Source organism: Zootoca vivipara, chromosome 4 (assembly GCF_965207765.1).
Source record: "Zootoca vivipara chromosome 4, rZooViv2.hap1.1, whole genome shotgun sequence".
NCBI lineage: Eukaryota > Metazoa > Chordata > Lepidosauria > Squamata > Lacertidae > Zootoca > Zootoca vivipara.
This window is the reverse complement of record NC_142587.1, coordinates 21,681,480-21,707,979: the sequence shown is the minus strand read 5'-3', so window position 1 is coordinate 21,707,979 and position 26,500 is coordinate 21,681,480. Positions and strand designations below refer to the sequence as shown.

General features: G+C 40.4%; 1 protein-coding gene across 3 annotated transcripts in view; it reads right to left on the bottom strand.

Annotated features, from left to right (window-relative positions):
• Window positions 1–26,500, bottom strand: part of ITGBL1 (integrin subunit beta like 1) — a 119,993-nt gene that overhangs the window by 48,550 nt on the left and 44,943 nt on the right. For all 3 annotated transcript variants that reach the window (XM_088667556.1, XM_088667557.1, XM_035114702.3), the window contains exons 3-7: window positions 23,296–23,442; window positions 21,752–21,874; window positions 19,958–20,098; window positions 16,746–16,886; window positions 14,918–15,064 (exon numbers count right to left, since the gene is read on the bottom strand). In XM_088667556.1, coding sequence (XP_088523682.1) covers window positions 14,918–15,064; window positions 16,746–16,886; window positions 19,958–20,098; window positions 21,752–21,874; window positions 23,296–23,442 — 699 coding nt within the window. The remainder of the gene's footprint in view (window positions 1–14,917; window positions 15,065–16,745; window positions 16,887–19,957; window positions 20,099–21,751; window positions 21,875–23,295; window positions 23,443–26,500) is intronic.

Here is a 26,500-nt window from a genome sequence, read left to right as displayed (position 1 = left end):
CGACTCCTATGAATGACTGAAAGTGTTCATAAGTAATTTCCCAAAGCAACCTGGCATAGCAAGGTTCTGTGGGCTGTGGCTAAGAATATAGCCAATTTAATATTGCGGCGCAAGTTCCTCCTTTGGGCATTGCTAATAAGCACCGGCAGCCAACTGTGGATATTACACTTTCTTGTTCAGCTGCTTTTCATTGCATCTAAAGCTGCCCGTTGTCTCTATCCTCACAAGAACATGAGACGAGCCCTGCTGGATCACGCCGAAGAAGAAGAAGAAGAAGAAGAAGAAGAAGAAGAAGAAGAAGAAGAAGAAGAAGAAGAAGAAGAAGAGTTTGGATTTGATATCCCGCTTTATCACTATCTGAAGGAGTCTCAAAGCGGCTAACAATCTCCTTTCCCTTCCTCCCCCACAACAAACACCCTGTGAGGTGGGTGGGGCTGAGAGACCAGAGAAGTGTGACTAGCCCAAGGTCACCCAGCATCTGCATGTGGAGGAGCGGAGACGCGAACCCAGTTCCCCAGATTATGAGTCTACCGCTCTTAACCACTACACCACACTGGCTCCCATCTAGTTCCTACAGTGGCCGATGAGATGCCAGTGGGAAACCAGTGACAGCAGCAGCTCTCTACCCACTTGGGCTCCCCAACAGCTGGTATTCAGAGGCACACCATGTCCAATACTGGAGGTAACACACAGCTATCATGACTAGCATCCACTGGTAACCTTGTCTTCCATGAGTCATCCTAGCCTGAGCTGAAGGTTCCCTCTTGCGTAGCTTATTTATTTGTTAGATTTGTATCTCATTTGTTGATGACAGCACCCCCCAAAAAAATCATAAAATAAAGCTTCATTAAAAACTTAATAAAATAATCCTAGAATTATAAAGTTGGAAGGGACCCTGAGGATCATCTAGTATGCTTTAAAAATCAATACCATAAAACAGGCATCCCCAAACTTCGGCCCTCCAGATGTTTTGGACTACAATCCCCATCTTCCCCGACCACTGGTCCTGTTAGCTAGGGATCATGGGAGTTGTAGGCCAAAACATCTGGAGGGCCGCAGTTTGGGGATGCCTGCCATAAAAGAAATGGACTTGAGAGAGGGCACTGCTCTATGGAGAGCACATTACTTGCAGGCAGAAGGTCACAACTAGAAGCTGATAGAAAATACCCTCTGCCAGTCAGAGTAGCCAATACTGGGCTCCACAGACAAAAAAGCCTGACCTTGATATAAAGCAGAAGTGGAGATGTTTTGACCTCCAGATGTTGGTGGGCTGTGGCTTCCATCGGCCCTAGAAAGCATGGCCAATGGCCAAGGATGAGGGAAGGTGTAGTTCAGCTGCATCTTGAAGGGCACAAGGATTTCCATTTGCACAAAACCAATTTTCCTCCCTCTCATCTCCCCCCACGGTTTCCCCTCATCTGCTCTGGAGGGTTGAGGGAACCTCCAGAACACATCTAGGGGTGCATAGGAGGAGAGGAGAAGGAGGGGAGTCCCATGACACAACCAATAAGTCCTTGCACTAATGGAACTACTTTGTTGGATACTGTCCAACAACATCACATGAAGTGGGTTACATGGAGAAGGAGGAATGCATTTGCATTCAGCGTGCTAAATTCTGCTTCTTGGTGTGAGGTTGAAAAAGTCATCAACAGACAACAACAACAACAACAATTTATTATTTATACCCCGCCCATCTAGCTGGGTTTCCCCAGTCACTCTGGGCGGCTTCCAACAGAAAAATGAAATAAAATAATCTATTAAACATTAAAAGCCTCCCTAAACAGGGCTGCCTTCAGATGTCTTCTAAAAATCTGGTAGCTGTTTTTCTCTTGACATCTGATGGGAGGGCGTTCCACAGGGCGGGCGCCACCACCGAGAAGGCCCTCTGCCTGGTTCCCTGCAACTTGACTTCTCACAACGAGGGAACCGCCAGAAGGCCCTCAGTGTCCAGGCAGAATGATGGAGGTGGAGACGCTCCTTCAGGTATACTGGACTGAGGCCATTTAGGGCTTTAAAGGTCAGCACCAACACTTTGAACTGTGCTCGGAAACGTGACACCACAAATGCCTTCCTCATTCTCTGAATGGGTTATGTCCAAGTCTCTATTTCCCCTGTGACTTTAGACTTTATACCATACAAAATTGTATCGTGGGCATGTGTGCATTCAACATCTGGCTAACAGATGTGCCAGCTACATATACTAAATTACTCTCCATGATAAAGAATAAGATTTACTGTCCTGAAAGATCAATATTCATTTTTGAAAGAGAAACACCTACCGTAATTCTTTTTTTAAAAAAAACAACAACAACATATAATTGGCTAAAATGAAAAAAATGTCATGGCTTGCAAAATACTTTTGTTTATATTGAAAGCTATAGCTTGCATAAAGAGTAACTGAGGTTATTCAAACATGTTTGAGAGACAGGAACATACAGTACTACCAAACAACTCAAATGTGTCAATGACAAAGTGTCTTAAATCAAAGAGTATTTTCCATTTTAAGAAAGCTTGACTTTAGCCACCTGTGCAAACATTTTTAATGCATCCATTTGATTTCAGCAAGCTGTTGCTTAGAAAAATACATTAAAAATCTCCCAGAAATTATGGGCCCAGGGGCCAGTCCTTAAAATGCAAACTCCTAAACAAGGTCAAAATGGAAATTATAGCAATTTTTGAGAGCTTGTAGTAGTGGGGAACCATCACTCACCGAACTTCCAGGTGGTCATATTGCTGCTGCTTACCAGGTGGTGGCATTGAGATTGCTGTGGTGCAAATGCACCAGTGAAGCCAATCTGGTACTCCTGCCAATGAGTTTGCACTGTATCGACCTCAGCACTGCCTCATCCCTCTTCCTCTAGTTCCTGGTAAGCAGCAACAATACAGCCAACTGGTAAATGGTGGTGCCCTATCACACCATCCACTGCTGAGAGCCTGAGTGAACTTGATTGAACAATTATGATGGATGGAAGCAGCTTGCCGCTTAAGGGTGATTATGCTATCTCTCCAACCCTGCTCAAAAAGGAAACTTATAAGATGGATATGCCTTCGAATATGTGCTCTAGGCCACTTTCTTACATGATGTGCAATCTACAGATGTGGACTGTTCCAAAAAAGGGGGGCTTGGGCGTCAAATATTTCATCAAGGGAAACCTCAGCAATCTCTGAAATATACCCAAAATTCCCAACTCACTCATCACTATAAGGTAAAGGGACCAGTCGTGACCGACTCTGGGGTTGCGGCACTCATCTCGCTTTATTGGTTGAGGGAGCCAGCTTCCAGGTCATGTGGCCAGCATGACAAAGCCACTTCTGGCAAACCAGAGCAGCACACAGAAACGCTGTTTACCTTCCCGCTGGAGTGGTACCTATTTATCTACTTGCACTTTGACATGCTTTCGAACTGCTAGGTTGGCAGGAGCTGGGACCGAGCAACGGGAGCTCACCCCGTCACGGAGATTCAAACTGCTGACCTTCTGATCGGCAAGCCCTAGGGTCTGTGGTTTAACCCACAGTGCCACCCGCGTCACTATGCTTTGGTGTTAAGTGCATTGGCTTGTGTTATGAGTGCAACCAAACCTATTTCATTTATAATTTTATCATTTATTTTAAAATGCATAGGTACTGCCCTCTCGCAAAATTTCTGGGTGGCAGAAAGCAACATAAAGACACTAAGAAACAATACAGAAGAGTCATTCGTTGACTGGCTACTCAGGAGGTATTTTAAACAACTGCATAGGCCTTACGTTTCCTAGTAAAACACATTTACAGTGTAATCCTATGAATGCTTACTCAGAAATAAACCCTGCCAATCCAAGGTAACTGTGTATAGGGCTACAAATTAAGTCCCTTCATGTTAGCCGCCCTGGGCTGCTTTGGAGGAAGGCATGAGATATACATTTAATTGATCAATAAATAAAGCTACCATTAAGCATACATTTATAGAACAAGTGAGTGGATGAATAAAAGCAAATTTGGTTCTTGTTCAAAACCAGATGATGTTGTGCTTATGCTTATCATTGGTGTTATGTGACTATTATTACCTATTAATTATTGCTGCTTACTATAAAATGTTATGGATGTACTTCCACATTTTAGATACCGACGGTTTTAGACCTTGGAAAGGGATAAGCTGTTCATCTTCTTCCCTTATCTTCAGAAATGTGACTTCTCTAGGAAATCTTACTGTGTGTTTAAACAACAACCAAAAAACAACAACCCGAGTGTTATTAAGCACTGCATTTGGTATGGGGTGTTCAGTTATTTAAATTCAAATTCTTTTTTCCAATTATTACATAGATAACAAACAGCAAAATGAAAATGATCGGTTTTCTTCACTATTTCTGACTGTAACACTTAAAAAGTCAGCAATTAAACTGAAAAAGTGAACTCCTTAACTTTAAAATAATGATTAACATACAATAAAGGTAAAGGTAAAGGGGCCCCTGACCATCAGGTCCAGTCGTGTCCGACTCTGGGGTTGCGGCGCTCATCTCGCTCTATAGGCCAAGGGAGCCGGCGTTTGTCCGCAGACAGCTTCCAGGTCATGTGGCCAGCATGACAAAGCTGCTTCTGGAGAACCAGAGCAGCGCACGGAAACGCCGTTTACCTTCCCGCCGGAGCGGTCCCTATTTATCTACTTGCACTTTGATGTGCTTTCGAACTGCTAGGTTGGCAGGAGCTGGGACCGAACAACGGGAGCTCACCCCGTTGCAGGGATTCGAACCGCCGACCTTCAGATCAGCAAGCCCTAGACTCTGTGGTTTAACCCACAGCGCCACCTAATATACTAAATAAAATGTTTTCTTTGTAGTCCAGGTTGCAATTTATTATGAACTAATCATTTTATATAGATACCTGAATAACATTTACAAATGAAATCTTATTATATCTCTAAATAGGATGCTGGAAAATTGACAATACAATGTAACATAGAGTGATAGACTCATCATTTCTCCCCTCCCCGTCCATTTCTTTAGGTATATTAATCAGCATTATAAAGCACAACCAACATTAACTCCAGTAGCACCTTAGAGACCAACTAAGTTTGTCATTGATATGAGCTTTCTTGTTAGTTGGTCTTTTCATTATGATTATTTATTGCTACATAGGTGTATCTGAAGAAGTGTGCATGCACACGAAAGCTCATACCAATGACAAACTTAGTTGGTCTCTAAGGTGCTACTGGAAGGAATTTTTTTATTTTGTTTCGACTACGGCAGACCAACACGGCTACCTACCTGTAACCACAACATCAGCTCCTAAAACATAGTATTTTCAGGTTTTACACAAGGCAGAGATGGGCATATGTGAAGGGTAGAGAGATGCGACATTTTTGATTAAGCACTACATTTTAAATTTTAAAAGAAAATGAATCAAGTTTTAACGAAATAATTTGTGTGGCATTGTTCTTTTGTCTTTGGCTACTTTATGCAAACCTTCCTTTGGGAGGAATGTATAGCATTGCATGGAACGTCACGGGCTCTGCTAGTGGCCACACAAAGCTCACTAAATATTCAGGAAGTAGAAGAAAGGATGTCTATTTTTGGCAGCAACATTACCTTTAAGATCACCACTGCAGATTAGTCACCTGTCGCTAATGAAAGTAAGCCAGCATGGGGATTCAATCTATCACGGCCTAGAGAACAGGATGACCCACATTATTATTCACTGCAAATATCAACCACCTGATAATCAATGACATTTCATGTTGGAATTGGTAATGAATCAACAGCAGAGGTCACAGAAAGACAGAAGCAACTCTCTCAGCATCTATCATGTGCAATAATAACATCAAGCCAATGGTAAATTTAATAACAAATATACGTGAATCAGAAGTGCATACTCAGGGCCAAATGAAAAGACTGGCATTGTTCATTACTCTTTCTAATACTGAACTCAAGTGGGGAGTGCTGACACAAATGGAGCCAAATCGAGCCACCAAGAAAGAAGAAGAAAAAAATTGGACAAAAGCCTCCAAAAATAAATGCCCAATGAGGACTGAGCCTGCTCATCAGCCATGGTTGGAAAATAACAGTAGAAAACTGAGGAGGAAAAACTGGAGTGCCCTAGTAGTGAAAAATTGCCAGAGGAAAGTCAATGTTCTAAAGTAGTTTTGTAATCTGAACAAATGAGGAGGGCAAAGTGCATTTTGACCTCAAGAGGTACAAGCTAGTCAAGCACTTATGAAAGCTGAAATTTCACATATTCCTGTTAGTATCACGGGAGCAGACAGCCACCCACATGTAATGCAGACTCACATTTCATTGTGCAAATTTTCAGAGTACAAGATTTTGTAAAACAAATAAATTAATTAAATAAATAAAATCTACAGGCTGTCTCGAATATATTTGTATAAAGGGTTTAAAGTAGCATTTTCAACAACATCTTCCACATTCTGGAAGTACCTGCCATCTGCCAAAGCTCTCTTGGGCTCTCTTCTACCCAATCAAACAGGAAAGACAATCAACACAAAGGATTCAAAGGGAGTCTTCACAACACATTAGTGTCACCCTGTTCTTTGATTAAGCAATGGCAATTATGTCAATTACAGCAATTTCACAATGGGAAACATTCCCAAACAGGGAAGCCTGTTGCAAAGTGTAGGTAGTCTTTACCAAAACGGGGGGGAAACAAACCCCCCACAATTTTTCAAAGAGACCACCACAGTATATCAAAGGAACATTAACTCAAGATATAATCTTGTGCTCAATATAGAATCTGTAACACTAAATTGCTTTCTGTGCCATTCTGGAGGCACTGCACAAAAATATAATGTATTCCACATTACTGTAGGTATGCATCATCTTATTCCCCCACCTTTCACAAAACTCCTATTTTCCCAGTATTGTGAGATACATACGTTCTCCCTTAATGCTGGCTTTTCCTGCAGCTTTTTTCAATAACAACACAGATACATTATTACTGACCTATATGCTAGAGGCCAGAAACATTCATAAAAGAGGTTGGGGGGAAAATGTTGGAAGTAGGACTATGCTGGTCCATACAGCATTGATTCTTCCATTCCAATACATCTTAAAGAAGGAAGTGGCACACTTGAAATATTGAGTACAGTACCAAATAATGTCCACTGTCTAACTGGAAAGGAAAATGAATGTGACCTGTTCTTAACTTTTTGCGATTTGCTCAAATAATTCCTCAGCTTAATGCATGCTGAACGTTGCTTTAAATTGTTTGTCATTTCTGCGTCAATAAAAACAGCAACCCAAGAAACCACCAAGTTAAACAAATGCAATTCAACTTAAAACAATTCAGATTGATTACCCAAGAAGACTATGCTAAGGCTCCTGCAACTGATTTTGAGAGCCATCTTGGGTTACGGGGGGTGGGGGGTGGAATCCAACTAGCAACAGTCACACATAACCAACCACTTTTTAAAAAAAACCACAAAACATTGAGTTGGCTTCAGCTTTAGTTTTCTCCAGGCTGAATTATAAGCAAAAACCAAGAAAATGGAGAGAGAGAGAGAGAGAAAAGATAGGCATGATGAAAGCACAAGGAAGAGCTCTTAAGATGGAAAGGAGAGCACTTTGCAGACAATTCGATTAGATATTGTTCCTGGTACGAAGAGATCTGAGAGCCAAACCAGATGTGATGTTTGTTTCATGAGTGCAATTAATGTGTACTTTTTTTAAAAAAAAAATGTAAATAGCAATGCTGCAGGGCCTGACCACTGTCAGAGCCTTGGGGTGGAGGAGAGCATAACCTTTCCCTAAACTATAGTGGTCCCAACAGGCTAAGGTAAGAGTTAGGTAACTCTAGACAAGACCATGGACAGCTCCAAGTAGAGCCTAGTCTGACAGCTCATACACAAGCAGGCTCAAATGTCGATTCAGCAGCAAAGAACTCTGGACTGAGTCTTAAACATGGCTGCAGCTTAGTTTTGGGTGCTTGCTCTGCTGGGGGGTGGGGTGGGGCAAAGCCTTTTGTAATTATGTAATTTGTAAGACTGCCTGATAATGGCAAGAGTTGATTCCAATGGTGGTGGATTTTGGGTAGCAGTCCTTTTACTCTGAGGACAGTTGTTGCACAACCTCCTCAGTCTGAGGATCAAGATGGCGACAAGATGAACTCCTCAGGTGCAGAAGCTGGGGGACTGGGTTCCTTTGGGGTCAGTGCTCCTGCTTGGAGGCCATGGCTTCTCTCCCCCCCCCCCCAATATGACATCTTGTTCTGCTGGAGACTGGGAAAGTGGAAGCAATGAATTACCAAACTGTCTTCCAGTCAGGCCAGGCTAATAAGGTACCTGAGCAGCTCCCAGTGAGATTTGTTGGCTTAGCTATGGAAGATGTTGTCTGAACAAAGGATCAGATTCACCTGGAGGCTTAAGAAACTTGTCAGGGAGTTTCCTTCCAGTGGCTTGTTCTCCCCGAGTTTCCTATACTCCTTAAAGAGGCCACAGTGGATTCTGCAGTCAGATGCTTCAGCAGGAGAAACTGCAATGGAGTCTCCTCCAGAGTTTGGGGGTGATGGGAGAGCCATGTGCTCAGGACAGGATGGTATAGAATATAGAGATTTGCTAACGGAAGAAGGAGACCAATTTAAGTTAAAGACATATGAGGAGTTGAAATGTAAATTAGATGATTGGCTCCAATATCACCAGATAAATGAAGTTTTTAAAATGGATAGATTACTTGGTTTTCAAGCAGAGAGGTCAAAGTTGGAAACAGAATTGTTAGAACCTAAGACGAAAATACTTTCCAGGATGTATAAATTGTTGCTTGAGTGGCATACGAAAGATGAACAAACAAAAAATGTTATGATCTTGTAGGCAAAAGATGTTGGTCATAATATCATGATGGAAGAATGGGAAAAACTGTGGAAAGAGAATATTAAGTTTACTGCGTGTAGCCTATTAAGAGAAAACATAATGAAAATGATGTATAGATGGTATCTTACACCAGTAAAATTAGCAAAGATATACCATAATCATGACAATAAATGTTGGAGATGTAAGAAAGAAGAAGGCTCATTTTACCACATGTGGTGGACATGCCCACTAGTAAGTGACTTCTGGAATAAGATTTATAATGAACTTAAGAAAGTGTTGAAAAACACATTTGTCAAGAAACCAGAAGCATTCTAGTGGGCATTGTCGGGAAGGAGATTCCAAAGAAAAATGTATCTTTTTTTCTGTATGCCACAACGGCGGCTAGACTTCTGATTGCTAAGAACTGGAAACTACAAACATTACCAACGATTGATGATTGGCAGATGAAGATGATGGAATTCATGGAGCTGGCGAAGATGACCGGAAGAATCCGCAACCAGGGAGAGGAAGCGATGGAGGAAGAATGGAAAGATATTAAACTGTTTTTAAAAAAATATGCTAAAGTAATTTTTTAGATCAGAAATTAAGTTGTAAATAAACTGTGAAATTTGTGAACATGATATTTGAGAGGAAGAAAATGAGTTTTTATAAGGTCAATACTTTGATATAGAATTTGCTAAATAGAAATGTATTTAAGAACCACTGGGAGGGGAACCCGAGGAGGTCCCAAATATACATTGTGAAGCGACTGTTAATCCTATGCAAGGCAACACTTGGTCCTAGATGTGCAGGAAACATGACATGTGGGAAACCCAGCCAGATGGGTGGGATGATGATGATGATGATGATGATGATGATGATGATGATGTTTCCTTCCTAAGGCAAATAACAACTTGAAGTGATTTTCATTAGAACCATGGCAAGGAAAGAAAGACAGGGTTAAACTCTGTCTCCCCAATGAGTATTGTGCAGGCTCCTCTAAATCTGCAATTCACATAAGGGGAGGGGGAAAGTGTCTTAATTTCATCCATGCATTTAACTGCATGTTTCCTTTTGCCCTCAGGCTGCAGCGAAGCATGCTAGGGTAAAGGACCACTGGCTACTACTCTCCCTTTGAAAATGTTAAAACCAGCAGTTCTTGGGATCAGTTTTGCCAGCACTAATCAGTTCATACGAAAGAGTCCTAATGAACACAAATCCTTGTTGATTGCTTTGGGACTTTTCTGCGGGCTCCAATATAGATTTGTATGCCACTCCCGCTGCCTGGCATGATAGCTCCATTTCCCCCCCTCTTTGGCTTTCCTTTATACACATATAGTTATGAAGGAACAAAATCTCTGGAAAGGTTTTATTGGGGGGGGAACAATCGAGGAGACAGCAATCAAGTTTCAACAGAGCTGGATGACAGTCAGCCCTTCCTCCTTGTAGATATATATATACTATAATTGAACAGTTTCCTTTGTTCACTGTGCTGTGACAATGAAGAAGACTGATGTATGACAACATTAATTTAATGCTGCAACAACTATAATGTCGTGCTCTCGCTGGGTACAAATCCTGTGCCAAACAATATGTTTTACATGGCATTAGGAAACTTCGATGCAGTAGGCAGGGCAACTCCCATCCCCCTGACTGATCTTACTCACCGTGATGAAGCATTTGGGGGGAAACCAATAATCCACTGTGAAGCTGCTGAAGGCAGGAAATGCTCCACTTTGATTTTACACTTATTTATCCAATGGAAACTTATTCATAATACTCAGGAATTGTTATTTTTAAGTCACGGGCTGCCTTTGCCCTACAAGCACAGCTCTAGTTTCCTTTCCAGAAGGAGTAATTAATTAAATTAAAACTGACTTCAATTGAATAGGGTTGCTGGTAATTCTCCCCCCTCACGCACCCTCAGCCTCAATATGTTATTTACAGTCATGGGACCAGTTGGGCTTCCTGCTTCCTTACAGCTTCCTGCCGTAAGAATATAGGAGGAAATCCATTGATTCCATCCCTCCCACAGAATGCCTTTTGATCCAGTAAATGTGTCTGCTAATCCAGTTCCCTCTTTCCACTGCAGTCTCCTCTGCCACCTTCCGCACTGTTCAGGAGCATCCATCAATCCAATGGAGCAGATTTTCTGGGTGTGCAGAGAGAAGGGCGATCAGAGAAAACCAGATCCTTTCCTCTTCCATCCTGCCTCCATGTTTCCCAAGAAGGATAGTAGCATATGATTGCTCCATAGAAGCTTTGAGAAACATCATGAAAGATAAGCTATGCTAACGTCACCCCTGATCTAGTTCCTCACATTATTAGCATGTTTGCCCCACATCCCCAAATGCCTTTTATTAGTAGTAGTACCATGGGATGTATCTAATGTGCTCATATTTCTCCCTGCAAAGCAAGAGGCAAGCAGCACAGTTAATTAATACAGTGGTACCTCTGGATACGTACCTAATCCATTCCGGGGTGCCGTTCTCACCCCAAAAAGTACGTATCTGGAGCAGCGCTTCCACGCATGTGTAAAGCGCCGGTAAAGTGCTTCTGCGCATGCGCAAAGCGCACAGAACGCTTCCGCGCATGCGTGCGCGGCAGAACCCGGAAGTAAACACTTCCAGATCCACCGCATACTTAACCTGAAAATACACAGACTGAAGCGGGCGCAACCAGAGGTATGACTGTAAACTAAATTAACGACTTAATCAATACATATTATGATTTGCGCAATCATGCCACTTAGCATAGGGTGGAGTCATGGGAGAATGACAGTCATGTCACTCCCACATCATGTAGAAACTGAACCCCATACTGCACTATATAGTTCCATACATAACCTTCACCTCCAAGCAAGGCAAGAATAATGTTCTAGCATTGTTTTCACAGATAAAAAAGACAGCAGCTTTAAATTAATCCCCAATGTGATATTTTATATTGAAAAGAGAAATACATTTTAGAGTAGAGGTGGAGAACTTGTGGCCCTCCAAACAGAGGCTCATTTAGGGGAGCGCAACTGGTTCGGTCTCATTGGTCATGGAGCCTCGGGCAGGGACACCACCGAAATTTGAGACCCCAAGTTCCACCACTGCTCCAGATACGGATGGACTTCAACTCCCATCAGCTCCAGTTAGCATAAGCATCATCATAATTTATTACTTATACCTTGCTCGTCTGACTGAGTTACCCCAGCCACTCTGGGGCAAGTAGTAAAGATAATGGGAGTTGCATTCTGGCAATATGTGTAACAACACAGGTTCCCGACCCCTGTTTTAGAGGCTAGCCAACTTTGTGGAAGACAGGATTCAATCAATTGAGATACTATCGCAGGCAGAGGTGGAGGGATTCAGTAGTAGCCATAAAACAGGTAACATATGAGGGTTTTGACTGAGATTCAAGCAATCTGTTCAGCAATAATAATAATAATAAAACTTGATAAAAAAAAACACCAGCTGCTAATTTATAGTTCCTGTAGGAGACAGGTAGCTGGAGGCAAAGGATATACAAGCAAATGTCAAAAGAGGCAGAGATAAATCTGGCAAATAGACCATAACCTTTGCTTGACTCCTGGTTATTGTGGACAATATTAGTGAAAGAGCCCATCACAAATTAAATGACATGTAAGGTCAGATGCAATAGTTCAAGAGCAATGCTAGCTTTCTCTTGGGCAAATGCTTGAGTAAGAAAAAAACATTCATTACTTTAATTACCAGTACCTTTAAAGCAGGTTCTTGGAACTATGTGTGATTTAGAAGCCACTTGGACCATGCCAGAGGATGAAGTGAATTGTGTGAATTTCAGCAATAAATCTGGAGTATCTCTCTCTTTCTCTCTCTCTCTCTCTCTCTCTCTCTCTCTCACACACACACACACACACACACACAAAACAACAACATTGTTTTACTCTTACACCTCCTGTTCTCCTTCTCCTACAAAATCTATCTATTATCCTTACTGGTATATTTAAAAGTAGACTGGAAAGAGGAGAGGTAAAGGACACAAGTGTGGGAGGGTGGAAGAAGAAATTAGGATTGTCTGTGTGACATTGAATGTCACACAAACAGATTCTTCTTCCTCTCTCCCTTCTCAGCTTCCTGCACCGACACAATCTGCTCCAGAGGGTCTCAGTTCTTAATATAAGATTTGGGGGGGGGCAGGGGGTGGAAAGGTAGGGAAATCTCATTGCTTGATCCCACTGACAGATGGACACTAATAGATGTCAATAGTTATAAAGCCAAAAACCTGTGTTAATAACAAAAACTTTTAAAAAAGAACTTTGTTCATTTATCTCTCCATTCCCATCTGATAATCTTTTAAAAACTCCCCTTATAATTCCATAAATCACAATGAAAAGAATTCATTTCATTCTCAATTGCTTTTTGAATTTGAAAAGGCAAGTCTTTTTTAAAAAAACAAAACCCACCAGGTAAGTATGGAACAGAGACACTAACAACAAGAAGAGGATCAATATGCCTTGTTTAGTAAGATATCCATTATTTCAAAGGGCATTTCAGGATTACCTTGGACATGATTGCCATTCTGTAGAAATTAATTACTTCCCTTAGGGGCTACAGCTTCTAAGAACTCCACATAACTAATATCAACAGCTTTGCAATGCCTCTTATTTTGAGAAAGGTTGATCAAACAAGCGTAAGCTAATTATCCTTTCACTGTAACAAATAGTGGTCATCTAACAACATCTCTCTAATCATGATTTATAGTCATTTACACCAATTGAGGTTATGGCCTCTTCAGTTTAGAGGAAATTATGTCAAATAAGGTATTTTTTTTAAAAAAAACACAACAACCTCAACCTCAGGAAAAACTCCTGGGAGAGATATTTGCATACATAAGAGTTTTGCAAGATCAGAAATCTTCTCATGCGAAGCAGACAACACACCCTGGCAATGAACAGCAAAGAACCTCCATCATGTTTTGTTACAAAAAGAGAACACTGGGGAAATGATCCACCCGGAAACACCTAAGGTTGAAAATACTGATCTATTCCCCTTCATTTTCCATAATAGAGTGAAATATGGATTCTTAGTTAAGATGATTTCCTACAAAATGCCAATATCAAAGTGGTGCATCATGTGGAGATATTATTTGAGTGGACAATGACAATAAAATCATTGTTCTCAAAGAATACTTTCCCCCCGGTGCCGTCTTCATGAGTATGATGGGGTAATGTCAATGCATGGCTGCAAGCATGGTTATATAATAATAATAATAATAATAATAATAATAATAATAATAATAATAATAATAATATTATTTATACCCCGCCCATCTGGCTGGGTTTCCCCAGTCACACTCTGGGCGGCTTCCAACAGAAAAATAAAATAAAACAATCTATTAAACATTAAAAGCCTCCCTAAACAGGGCTGCCTTCAGATGTCTTCTAAAAATCTGGTAGCTGTTTTTCTCTTTGACATCCGATGGGAGGGTGTTTCACAGGGCAGGCGCCACTACCAAGAAGGCCCTCTGCCTGGTTCCCTGCAACTTGGCTTCTCGCAGCGAGGGAACTGCCAGAAGGCCCTCGGTACTGGACCTCATACATATTTCTTACTTAGAACCGCTAGAGTAATTCATGCATTAAAATAGTATGACAACATGAAGAAAGCTCCTGAATTATGGAACAATTACCAGCAAAATTTCAAGTATGTTGGTACTTGGAAATTATTATTATTATTATTATTATTATTATATATTATTATAAATATTTAAATTATTATAAATTATTATAAATAAATTATTATTATTATTATTATTATTATTATTATTATTATTATTCAGATGGGGGAACTTTTAGACATCATGTTGGCTGATTCAGCACCTTTAATATCCACAAGTCACATCAGGCCTATGCTGATTCCTACCAGCAAGGGGCAAAATTTAAATGATGGGTAGCTCAAATTTGTATCCAGTTTTTCTGCTTCTTTTGGTCCCATTTAGCGCCAACTGAACATATAGCAGTGCTGGAAGCTGCTCTTTGAACATAACCTAAGACAGATATGTGAAATGTGAACCGCTTTACACTCTTGGTGGAAATTAACGTCTCTCCATTCCAAGTAGCAGCTCAACTAAATTGAAAAATCAAATTCACCTCAAAAACCAGACAAATCAAACCAAGCCACCTACCTCTTCCAGAGCAAGGCAAATGTGAGCTCCCTTGACATTTTCTAGCGCTCTCTTCTGCCGACATGAGACAAGAAAGTGGATGCTCACATTTCTTCCCTGTCCATCCTTGTTTACAATCGCATCTTCCACAGTTACACTGTCCATGACCTTAAGAGCAAAAGGAAAAAATACATCATTTCGGTTTAGTGCAGCCATGTGCCCAACTTTAGTTGAAAGGAGTAGTAGAGGTAAAGAAAAATAGGAGGGAGACTAGAGACCCTAAACTTGCCCATCAGTGGTTAGCACCTAGAAGTTCATCAGACTGAGTAGGAATACTGTTTCTGGTTGTGTATCCAAATAATGATAATATTTTTATTCTATACTACACTGAGATCTTTAAATGTTTCTTTGGTTGTCCTTGAAGCTTCTTGCCACACTTCTCATCCTCTCCTGCCACACCCTTTGAGAACTACTGATCTAAGCTCACCTTGCTGAATCTAATTTGGCAGGTCTGACTCCAGCCACTGCCTGGATGGGAGACAGCCTGGGAACCCTATGTAACACAGCTTTGACTTCCATGAGGAACATTAAGAACAGCCCTCCTGGACCAAGACAAAGGCTCATCTAGTCCAGCATTCTGTTCTCACAGTGGTCAACCAGATGGCTATGAGAAAGCCTGCCTCCCACCTGTAATTCCAAGCAATTGGTGCACAAAGGTATGCTGCCTCAGGCAGTGGAGGTAGAATATTACCATTGTTGCTAGTGGGCACTGGTAGTCTTATATCCTCCATGTATTTGTCTAATCTGCTTTTACAACCATCCAAGTTGGTGACCATCATTATCTCTTATGGAAGCAAATTCTGTAGTTTAATTATGTGCTGCATGCAAGAAGATGGGATACAGAATGTACTTACTACAACAACAAATAGCTCCCTGCCTCGCTCCACTGAATATATATAAACTGTGTAGTTCTACTTCAGAGGGAATCAAGCCACATGAAGACAACCATGCATGAAATCGCAAGGTGGCATCACAGCAAAGCTTGTCCATAAAAGAAGTGTTTCAGTTTCTCAACTCCTGCGGTACCCTGGCCTGTGAGGGTGGGTGGAGTACTCTTTCCTGCTGGATAATTTTTTAGGAGATAGTCATCCTGTTGTGCGCTAACTGATAAAGCTGTTTTAAAGAAGCTACTCAGTGAGATGAAGGGCTCTGAATTGAAATTCTAGAGAAATGGGAATCTCTAGAGAATGCTGCCTTCTCTGTAAGGTAAAGTAGTAGCAGCAAGCTACTCCTTGCTCTTGGTGAATGAAGTCTTTAAAAGAACCACAAGTATTTTAGTTTAGTTACAGGGAGGTACTTATCTGCAAATTGGCTTTTTACGATCCCCAAATGCTTCATCTAGACATATGGGGTTTACTTATCTGCAGTCTCATCCCATCAATTAAATAGATGAAATACATTTCTCAAAGGGGTAAGCTTTGTGAAAAGATTGCATTTGGGGTTGTTTTATCGTGACGTCTACACAACCAGCACCGCAGGCTGATTCGGTGGGAGTGAGGATGCAAGCCTGGGACAGAAGCATCAGCACATTTCTTATGTGGTCAAGGGGAGAGGAACCACCCACATGGGTGATTTGTATATGTGGCAGAAGGAAAAAAGATACAATATTCATACAGAACATTTTGAAAGTGTGAATGCAGAGGATGCACTATATATTTTGGAAACCTCTTAAGCTCTCATAATGATAGTTTCCAAGATTATGAAGCAGCATTTTGTCTTTGTTTGGATACAACTGGATCCAATACAGCCATATTGAATTCTTCACATTTGTTTCAAATATTGCTCTTACCTGAACAGAAATCATCTGAATATCTGTCATAGACTCCCTTGCAATTCCGTTCATCACACTCACAGGTGTCTCCATGAATATCTCCCCAGTCGCCAGTTGGGTCAACATCATGACATGTGCATTCACCGCAAATGCAGGTGCCTAAGGCGAAAAGAGATTAGCTGAACAACAAAAGCAATAGCTTAGAACAAAGACTGTTAAGATAAATTAAAGGAACAGAAGGTTTTGATGGTCTATAGCTGTTGAACATTTAGCTGCATTTTTCAAAGCTACCTTGTAGCATGGTCAACTCATTTTGAAAGTCTGCCTTCTTCAATGTGTTAAGAGACCAGCAGATGAGAACTTGCTCGTCACCATGTGGCACCATGGGAAATAGTGGCTAGAAAGCAATGCCTCAGTTGTTACAGGGTTGTGAGCGTGTAAATGTGCTTGTATGTGTCTAGACTTTTCAGGTATTTTGGCTTCTGTTGGGAGGTGATAGGTACCACCTCCTTCCTGCTTCCCTAGGATCTTTCATTATAGGGCCAGTCTCAAATGGATGAACGTCAGGTAACTCATTTATTTTGACCAATTGATTATGTGTATGTCATGCCGTTCAAATTACATAGAGATATGGAGAAAGTGGGACCTGCTACAGAAAGTTGAAGTATAGAGTGCCCTTGTTCAGGATTCCAGATACTCCATTCCACCACCACCCCCAAAGATTTTCTCCCCCCCCCACTACCAGTGAATCAGCATTCCATTCCCAGTGAGCATGCTGGATCCCTACCTGGCTGTTTAACGATTTCCCCCACCTAAGGGTTTTCCCCTACTAAAGATTTGTTTTTGCTATTTCCGAAAGCCCTGGTGTTCCCCCAACTCTGTTGATACCTCTCTCCTACAAGTGAATGGTGCTGCACCTCATCCCCGCTCACCCCAACCATCTGAAGAAATCTTGCAGGTGCTAGCATAGGCGCTACCATAAAAAATGCAACCTGTGGAACATTCTGTGTATGTGATGAAGTGATTTAGGTCAAAAGAATCTGAAATGCACCAGGCTGGGGAAAGTTAATACAAAGGAAGCTTTTTGCTCTTGCAATAATTATCCGAAGATCAGATTTCACAGACTACCTACCAGAAATAAGTTACTTGATGAACATTGCAAAAAAAAAAAATACGTTGTGATTTAAATCTATATTTCTTACTGACATCGTTTGCTACCACATGAGTAAAACATCTAATCTGACAGATAACATTTATTGCTTCATTGTTTCCGGGGCTGCAATGGCTTTTATTAATTTATATATATTTTAAAAAATCTCACTGTTAAATTAAAATGAAATGAGCTTCTATTATTTCTATATTTCAACCAGACTTTCAATTGCTCTGTAATTAAAATGAGAGAGTTTTCTAAATGCTCTCAGGATAATTAGATGCTCCTAATTTGGCAGAGCTTTGTCAGTGGAGATGTACTAAAGAGATGGATTTTGAGATCTGCACTTTTGCTTTACTGTAATAGCTCTGGACCACAGCCAGAGGAACAACAGTTGATCTTTTAAATATTTGCTGAGTGAAAGCAGGCATCATTGTTAATGAACACAGACACATTCATGAAACACTGCTCATCCTAAACAGTACTGAAATTATTGTTTCATTGCTAAAAACTGAGCATTGAAATTACTGGTGGAGAATAACAGACACACCCAGACAACCATTCAAACATCCTTGCCCCACCCTCAAGTAGGGTGCTAGCCAACCATTTCACTGTTCTCATTGTTCCAGAAACAGAGAAGAACAGAGAAGAAGTTTCAAGAAGCAGCAGAAGGCTGAGGTTGTTTTGCCTATGCAAGGGCATTTTCTGTGGGAACTGTTCTTTGGACATGCGCAGTGTGACAGGAAGTACTGATAACAACGGTTCTGAGTAACTTGTAACTTGTGAGTCTCTTGCTTGCGCCTTGCAGTGAGAGAAGCAGAGAAAGAGTCTTGGACTCTTGTTGGACTCGAAGCATGCTTTGGCCATGGCAGTGGTGAATGTCTGTAGCCTATATATTTGCTACCAATATGCTTTTATTATGCCTGTCAAGTAAACTTCCACACTTCAATGAATCTTTATGGCGTCCATGAGTGTTTATTGCCTACAGTGTGTACCTTCAACCCCAAAGATGCTTCCAAGGAAGGAGCTGTGTTGAGATGTAACTCTGCTGAGTATGGATACTGTCACACACACACACACACACACACACACACAGAGCGAAAGTTACGCCGGACCCAATCCTTCAAAATCATCCATCAGAGGTTGATGGATTGATCCAACGGAATCTACACTCATGGCTTTTAACATTAAAGAAGGGTTAGGGAATGGTTTTCGATAACATAAATGGACACATGTCGTCCTACTTTTTACATTCCTAATGTGTTATTACCTTGTCATTTCATTTTTAATCATTTTATGCTGCTCTATCACTGAAACACTGCTCATATGTTCTAAGTAGTGTTTTTCCTCTCTCTTTTTTTTACTGCATTCAAACTCTGAACCCCCTCCAATGGCATTCAAGGGGTAGATAACAAAGGACCCAGAGAGAGGGAGAAAGAATTAAAATGAGTGAAGCAGAGCAACAAAGGAACCAGCAGCAAGGGGAGAAACAGAATTGTGTGGCCGGGCATAGCTTTCATTTGTGGGGCGGGGGGGGGGGCGGGCAAAGTAAAAAAATAATAATTTACAAGTATGCTCTGTGATATTTTAGAACGACATATCTAATATTTTAATAGGGGCAAATAACATTAAACAGGTGAGCATAGATTCAGGCCCAGTCAGCATGTTCAATGGTCAGGGATGATGGAATTTGTAGTTTAACCACATCTTGGGAGCCACATGTTCCCTAGATTATAGTTAAAATAAATAATTACAATAAAGGACAATAAAGATTTGTGTATTTGCATGTGCACGTAAAGAACTTGTGCCATTGATATTTCTTGGCATTATTCCCTATATTTTATTTTAAATATTTTAACTCTGTGTTGCTGAAATAAATGAAGGATGGTATAGAAATATGATATAAAATGAACAGATTTGGCTTCAGGGGTTCAGCATAGCCCACACTTTTCTTACAACAGGTGAGTTTTCACCATACCATGTAATCTCATATCAATGCAAAATATTAATTGAAACAACAACAAACTAAAGTCTAGCTCTAAGAGATCTACATACGTAGAACAGTACATGAATGGCGCACCTCTGTTGCTGCAGATTTTGCCATCTGGAGATGTACACCTCCTCTTGATCTCCCATGGGGTAATGTCACACTGAAGTTCACATTTATCGCCATGCCAACCAGCCTCGCAGTAACAGTTTCCACAGTAACACTTTCCATGGCCTTAACCCAAGACAAAATGTTGACAGTTAAGAAAGATGGTCCTTATAAACATATATATATTGTTCAGTTCATTTTAAAGAATATTTTGAATGAGGATTCATAAAACTAATAGCCACCACAGACGGGAGCAATTTTATTCTTGGTCTCGTAATAACCTCTGCAGAAATCTCAGCATCATTTCATTGTTTTCTAGCATTCTGGAGGGGCTGCTTTACTTCTGATGAATGAGTCTATATACAATAAAGTCATTACCACAATCTCCTAATATTCTTCTGAAACTTGCAATAAATGCCAGCCTACACCTAAGCAGCAACACTGGTTAATGCTGGGGGAGAGGGAGAGTCTGGATTGTCACATGGACACTTAAGAACATTTTTACAGAAAATCATAAATGTAGATGGCTGAGCATGCGTAAGAGTATATTTGTTCAGAATTTTTATTATTGTTATTAAGATACAGCCAAGTCTAGCAGAGTGCAAAGGAGGGAGAAGTTCTGTCTTCTTTGCAAAGCTCTTCAGACTCCCTAAGCATGCAACAGATATTAAGAGATGAAACTATGTAAATTTTACTTTATGCAACGCATTTTTTAAAAATTGGGTGAGTCAGTGATAGACACACACCCAGTTCAGCCTGCATAGAGTGGCTCCCCGCCATGTGGGTGTCTCACCAACTCAACCTGAGGCGGCTGGTGGTGTTTCCAGGCATATTAGGAGCATGTTGAGTATTTTTCTGCTATTTGGAGAGTTTTTCAAGCTGTGTGTTTCCACCTCTACTATTAGATCGGGTGTGTAGAGGACACCGTTCTTTCCCTCCGGCATAATTCAAGTAGAGAATTACTCTCTTAATAACCTAGTCTGTTTTCCCTTTTTACTCTTTTCTGGTAACTATCTATTTATTGGCAATGAATTTATCTCCTTCTCAAATTTTGTTCTTGAGGCAAATGTACCAAAGTATCAGCAGAAAAAAAAGCCCAATCCTACACTATCCTGCACTCCCATGATTTAAGACTGTGTGAAATCCCATTTATTGTAATAAGAGAAATTACTCCTGCTAGCAAAGGAATGGACTGGACTGGACTGTTGCTGCTTTCTGCTGAGTCTTCTGCAGCTGTAAACCTCTTCGAAATAATGGCCACAGGGAATGTAGTAAGTGTTCATACTGTCATGATATGTGGACTGGAGCCTACCAAGATACTAATTTTCACTGTTGAAACCCTCAAGTTGCTTCAGCAGAGTAATATTCATGCTACCTATTGGCCTAAAGCAACATCATACCCCCTCTATTCTCTGTAACTCCTAACCTTACACCTGACTTACAAGGCTCCTGCTCTTTATTATTCACAACCACTGCTACTATCAAAAAGTTTCTCCATGTGGCAGAAACTCTGCAAACAAAATAAAAATTGAAAGCTTGTGCCTCCTTCGGCAACAGAAAAATGGTAGAGCTTAGCTTCAGAATTCACTACCTGGGCTCCAATCCACCTATAAGTACTTTTGGTTAAATCCCATTGAAAACAGTGGCTTTGATGGAATGCAGTCATCATGGATAAGTGTTGGAGTGCAGCCCTTTCATGCAAAAACTTCTCCCAAATGCCACATCAATATTATCTGATTAACACTTGCAATAATTCTCCATCTCCATAAATACACTTACCTGTACACATCTCTCCTGTTTCTTCATCTATGCATTCTCGGTCATCACACTCACAATATTTACCATGGATCAATCCATTCCCTTCTAAATTGTCACATTTACATCGGCCACAATGACAAGTTCCTGTTAGAACCAAAAACAAAGACAACATGGATAAGTCAGAGTGCAAGAAGGAATGGCAAAGGCAATCTATTCTAATCCCTTGGAATGCAGCATTATTTCATGGCCTTATCCATGTCTGCAAGATATTAAATTATTATTTATTTCATTTATAACAATGGGATGTGCTAGAGTAGAGCCCTCTAAATGGAGTTGGACGCTCCACTCTAAGACATGTGAGGGGTGGCCGTGGTATTGAGAGCCACATACATGTCAAAAGGAGCATTACAAGACTAAGGGCCATCATGACTAAGAGACCTACATTGGCTCCCAGTACGTTTCGGAGCACAATTCAAAGTGTTGGTGCTGACCTTTAAAGCCCTAAACGGCCTTGGTCCTATATACTTGGAGGAACGTCTCCACCCCCATTGTTCAGCCCGGACACTGAGATCCAGCGCCAAGGGCCTTCTGGTGGTTCCCTCACTGCGAGAAGCAAAGCTACAGGGAACCAGGCAGAGGGCCTTCTTGGTAGTGGCGCTGGCCCTGTGGAATGCCCTTCCATCGGAGGTCAAGGAGATAAACAACTACCTGACATTCAGAAAACACCTAAAGGCAGCCCTGTTTAGGGAAGTTTTTAATCTGTGATATTTTAATGTATTTTGGTATTTGTTGGAAGCCGCCCAGAGTGGCGGGGGAAACCCAGTCAGATGGGCGGGGTATAAATAAATAAATAAGTAATGCCCCCAATGACATTGTCACAGGTGCACAAGGACCTAGTGGTCTCAAGGTAAGCCTGGGTCATTGTTTGTAGAACTTTGTGGCTCTTTGTGGCTGGACATTTCATTCCAAACCTCCACAATAGGTTTAATACCCCACCAGACATCACTTTTTCTACAGTCTAATAAACAAATCTGGATCAGCACTAACTCTACAAAGAATATAGCTCTGATACAACACAGAAATTCCAACCGGCCCAGATTTATTTGCAACAATGCAAAGTATCAGTGCAATTTCAGCTGCATCCAACCTACTGTGCATGTTCACTGGGAATTAATTCTTCGTGCTATTCATTTATTCTGGATTCTCAAAATATTCCAGTTCTTGCATCTTTCCTTTAAACCCCTCTTTGAGTTAATCCTTATACAGTCATACCTCGGGTTACAGACCCTTCAGGTTGCATTTTTTTGGATTGCGCACTGCGCAAACCCAGAAGTACCCAGATTTTTGCATGCGTAAAAGTGCAAAATCTCATTTTGTGCATAAGCACCGAATTGCAACCCATGCGTGCGCAAATGCGGGGCTGCGGGTTGCGAACGTGCCTGCTGCACAGATCACATTCACAACCCGAGCATCCACTGTAATTCAAACTCACATAACAGATCACCCAAGCATCTCCTGTTTACCCCTGCGTCCATCCATCAAAACAAAGCAAAATTAAACCTCACCTGCATTTGAGCAGATGTTATCTTGTGAATTCTTGCACATTTCATTACTTTTCTTCCGCGTAAGGTTACAGGTTGTTGGGTACTGGCAGGCATCACCATACCAACCGTCCTCACATTTGCACTTTCCACAGTCACACTTTCCATGGCCTGCAAGAATAGTCAAAGAATCGCTGATCAGCATATGCATGCACACACCAAATCTCAATGTTTTATTTTGAAATGCCATTCATTTGCTCTTAACATAGTTCAATTTTTATTCAAATGATTAGATGTAAATGTTATGTGGCTGTTAACCAATCAAATGGTTTGAGCGTGAACCATCAAACACAAATCAAAATCCAGTTACAGAACAGAGAGCCTGGCACCTTCTCTTTAAATTAATGTGGACTTTCATTTAAAAATAGAAGAGCAATTTTCAAAAATATATTCATGCTTAAGGAGGACCATGAGAGAAAATGTGCAGTTACAGGTAAAAGTAATAAATAAATAAATGTGTGGCTACATTCCTACCATATTGTCAGTGCCTCCCTCTACTTATAATCATCATAACAATAATTTTATTATTTATACCCCGTTGAAAGGTCTATGTGTTGCTTGACTTACATAGATCTAGGAGTTCAACATTCATATTCCAAGTTGGGACAAGATGTCAAGGTATTTTTTTTTTAAAGGGTGCAACTTTTAACATGAGTATATCATTATGGCCATAAAACTAAAAGTTATAAAGTTATGAAACTAATATCATCTTCCCTAAACATAAGCATACTCACATGTATCAAGTTAGGCATATCCATAACAATTGGGTACTGGGGGAGTGTAGCCCCTCTTCCTGAGTAATGCTTATATTAATAATGAGTAACGTTCTTTTTGTCCAAAGATTCCACACTAGCTTCACATTTAAGAAATGTTTAATTCTGTATGTTAAGTACCACCCTTGCCTCAAAAATAAGCCTTGGACAGTTTTATACCCTCCTCTCCACCTAGCAAAGTGAAAAGACTGCAGAAAAAGAGTGACATTTTTTTAAAAAAAATCATAAAGGTATCTCCGCCGCCACCCCTTCCACACACACCCTTTCACTGGTGCTCAATGTCTGTCTTGAATTGGTCCATAAATATAAGTATCCACTATTATTAGTTTTTATTTTTAAACAAAAAAACCACCACCCTTCCATCAATATCTTTTTAATACAATAAAAACATCACAACTTAGCCTTCTTCTATTCTAGTACCCTTGGTGAATTAAGAGCTCAATCTCCCTCGATCTTTATGGAATAAAAGAAGCACCAAACAAAAGTGTGAAAGACGTTCTCCCTCCCAGCTTCCTTGTTCCTTAAAGATGAATTTAGCAGCCTAGCCTTCGTAATCTCCTTTAGCTGCTGGTCAGGCAGCCTTAATCCCTCACAGTCAATGGAGATAAGCATTAATCAAAAACATTATTACACAACGGCGAAAAAAGGGGAAAGAAAGGATTGTTTTAAAATAAAGGAACCTATAAAAATATAGCTGTCAACTTGGAGTAGTGGTTTTACTTTATTCAAAATAGTAATTAAAGCCCTATACGGGCATCACAATTAGGTGACTGTAAATATATTTGGGGGAGAATGTGGATGAACACATTGGCTCCATCCTTCCTCCACTACCATTTTCATTACTTTCCGATTCATGGCCAGCCTTTCTTTGTTCTCTTGGGCTATCCAGTCCAAGTCTAGTTTAAACATTAAAAGCTCCTCAGAAGGAACAGCAGTGGTCTTGAAATTGGCCACCAACTTTGAGCTTTGTTGGTGCCAAGATTACCTCATGGGCAAAACTGGGAAATCTAGGCAGGCATGTTTAGGCCCATGGAGCAGAAGTTCCAAACCGCTGCTCTAATATGTTTATAAAGCACCATGATTTTTCACTCACACAGTTAATCTCTTTACATCTCCAGATGACAAGAACAAAACATGTGGGGTACTAGTCACCTTTTATAATTTATACATATATTAAAATATGTGGGGTTTTCAACATGCAGGTGAAAGGACTTAAAACATTGAATTCTTTTCTGCACTATACAGGAAGAATAAAAAAAAGGAGTAGCAGCTGGTATGGTAATTAAATTGGTCTCATTAGTTTTTTGTTTTGTTTTTATGAACCAGAGAATGATTCAAAAAAGAGCTTATCAGAATCTGAAAAGTGATTCATGGAATAGCTTAAGAAATCATTTTTGATTGATCCTCTCTTGAATCACAGAGGATTTAGAAGTCAGAAAAGAGAATGAGAAAATGGGAGAGTTCTGTAATTATTGTCCAGCTTTGAGAGAGAGGGAACAAAGCATCTTCACCTAACTCAGAGAATTTCAAAATAATCCACTGAGCCAGACTCTGCCTGCACAAAAAGAGTGTGTTTCTGCGGGTGGGTACACACATAATATTAGTATCAGGATCATCACACAGGGATTAGCAAATCGCCACCACACTATTGGAAAATTCTCTTTCCTCTGAACCAGTGTTGACAATTTGCAACCATAAGCTGACTTTTATTGACGTTTTATCTGCCTTATTTTATTTTATTGCAGCTTTATACTATTTATATTTTTGCTGCTAGCTGCCTTGAGCATCATATGGTGGAAAGGAAGGCTGCATAATAAATTAATAAACAAACCAGCAAATGTGAGGTCAAATCTAACAAGATTCTGGATGCTCAGATTAACCTTCCTGATAAAGAAAAAGTAAGATATAGAAAATAAACTTGTTTCTCCATCATACCAAAACCTACATTTTTTTGTATATTATTAGAAGGTTCTTTTATATAAAAAATATTCTAATTAACATTGGCAACATATTACTCATGATTATATCAAGTAAAAAAAAACTTTAAAAAAATGAGGTGCCGGTACTCTTATATGATGCTTAATTCTGAGCACAAAACAACATACGAAACTAACTACATTGATTTGCAATGCTGATGTGGGGGAAAACCTCAGATATTTGTTGTTGTTGTTGTTGTTTTGCTGTTCTTAGCAAACCTTGTTACATATATCGTAATGAATAAAATTACCACTCCTTTTTTCAGAAGAAAGATAAGATAGGTTCTGTGGATTTTAAAAAATTAAAATGTTGCCCTCTGGCGGATAATGCTGGCATCGAAACACGGAGGAGGAGGAATTCTGATCCTAGGCTTGTCATTCAGAATTTGCATGGATGAGCTTGAATATTATTCACTGTAG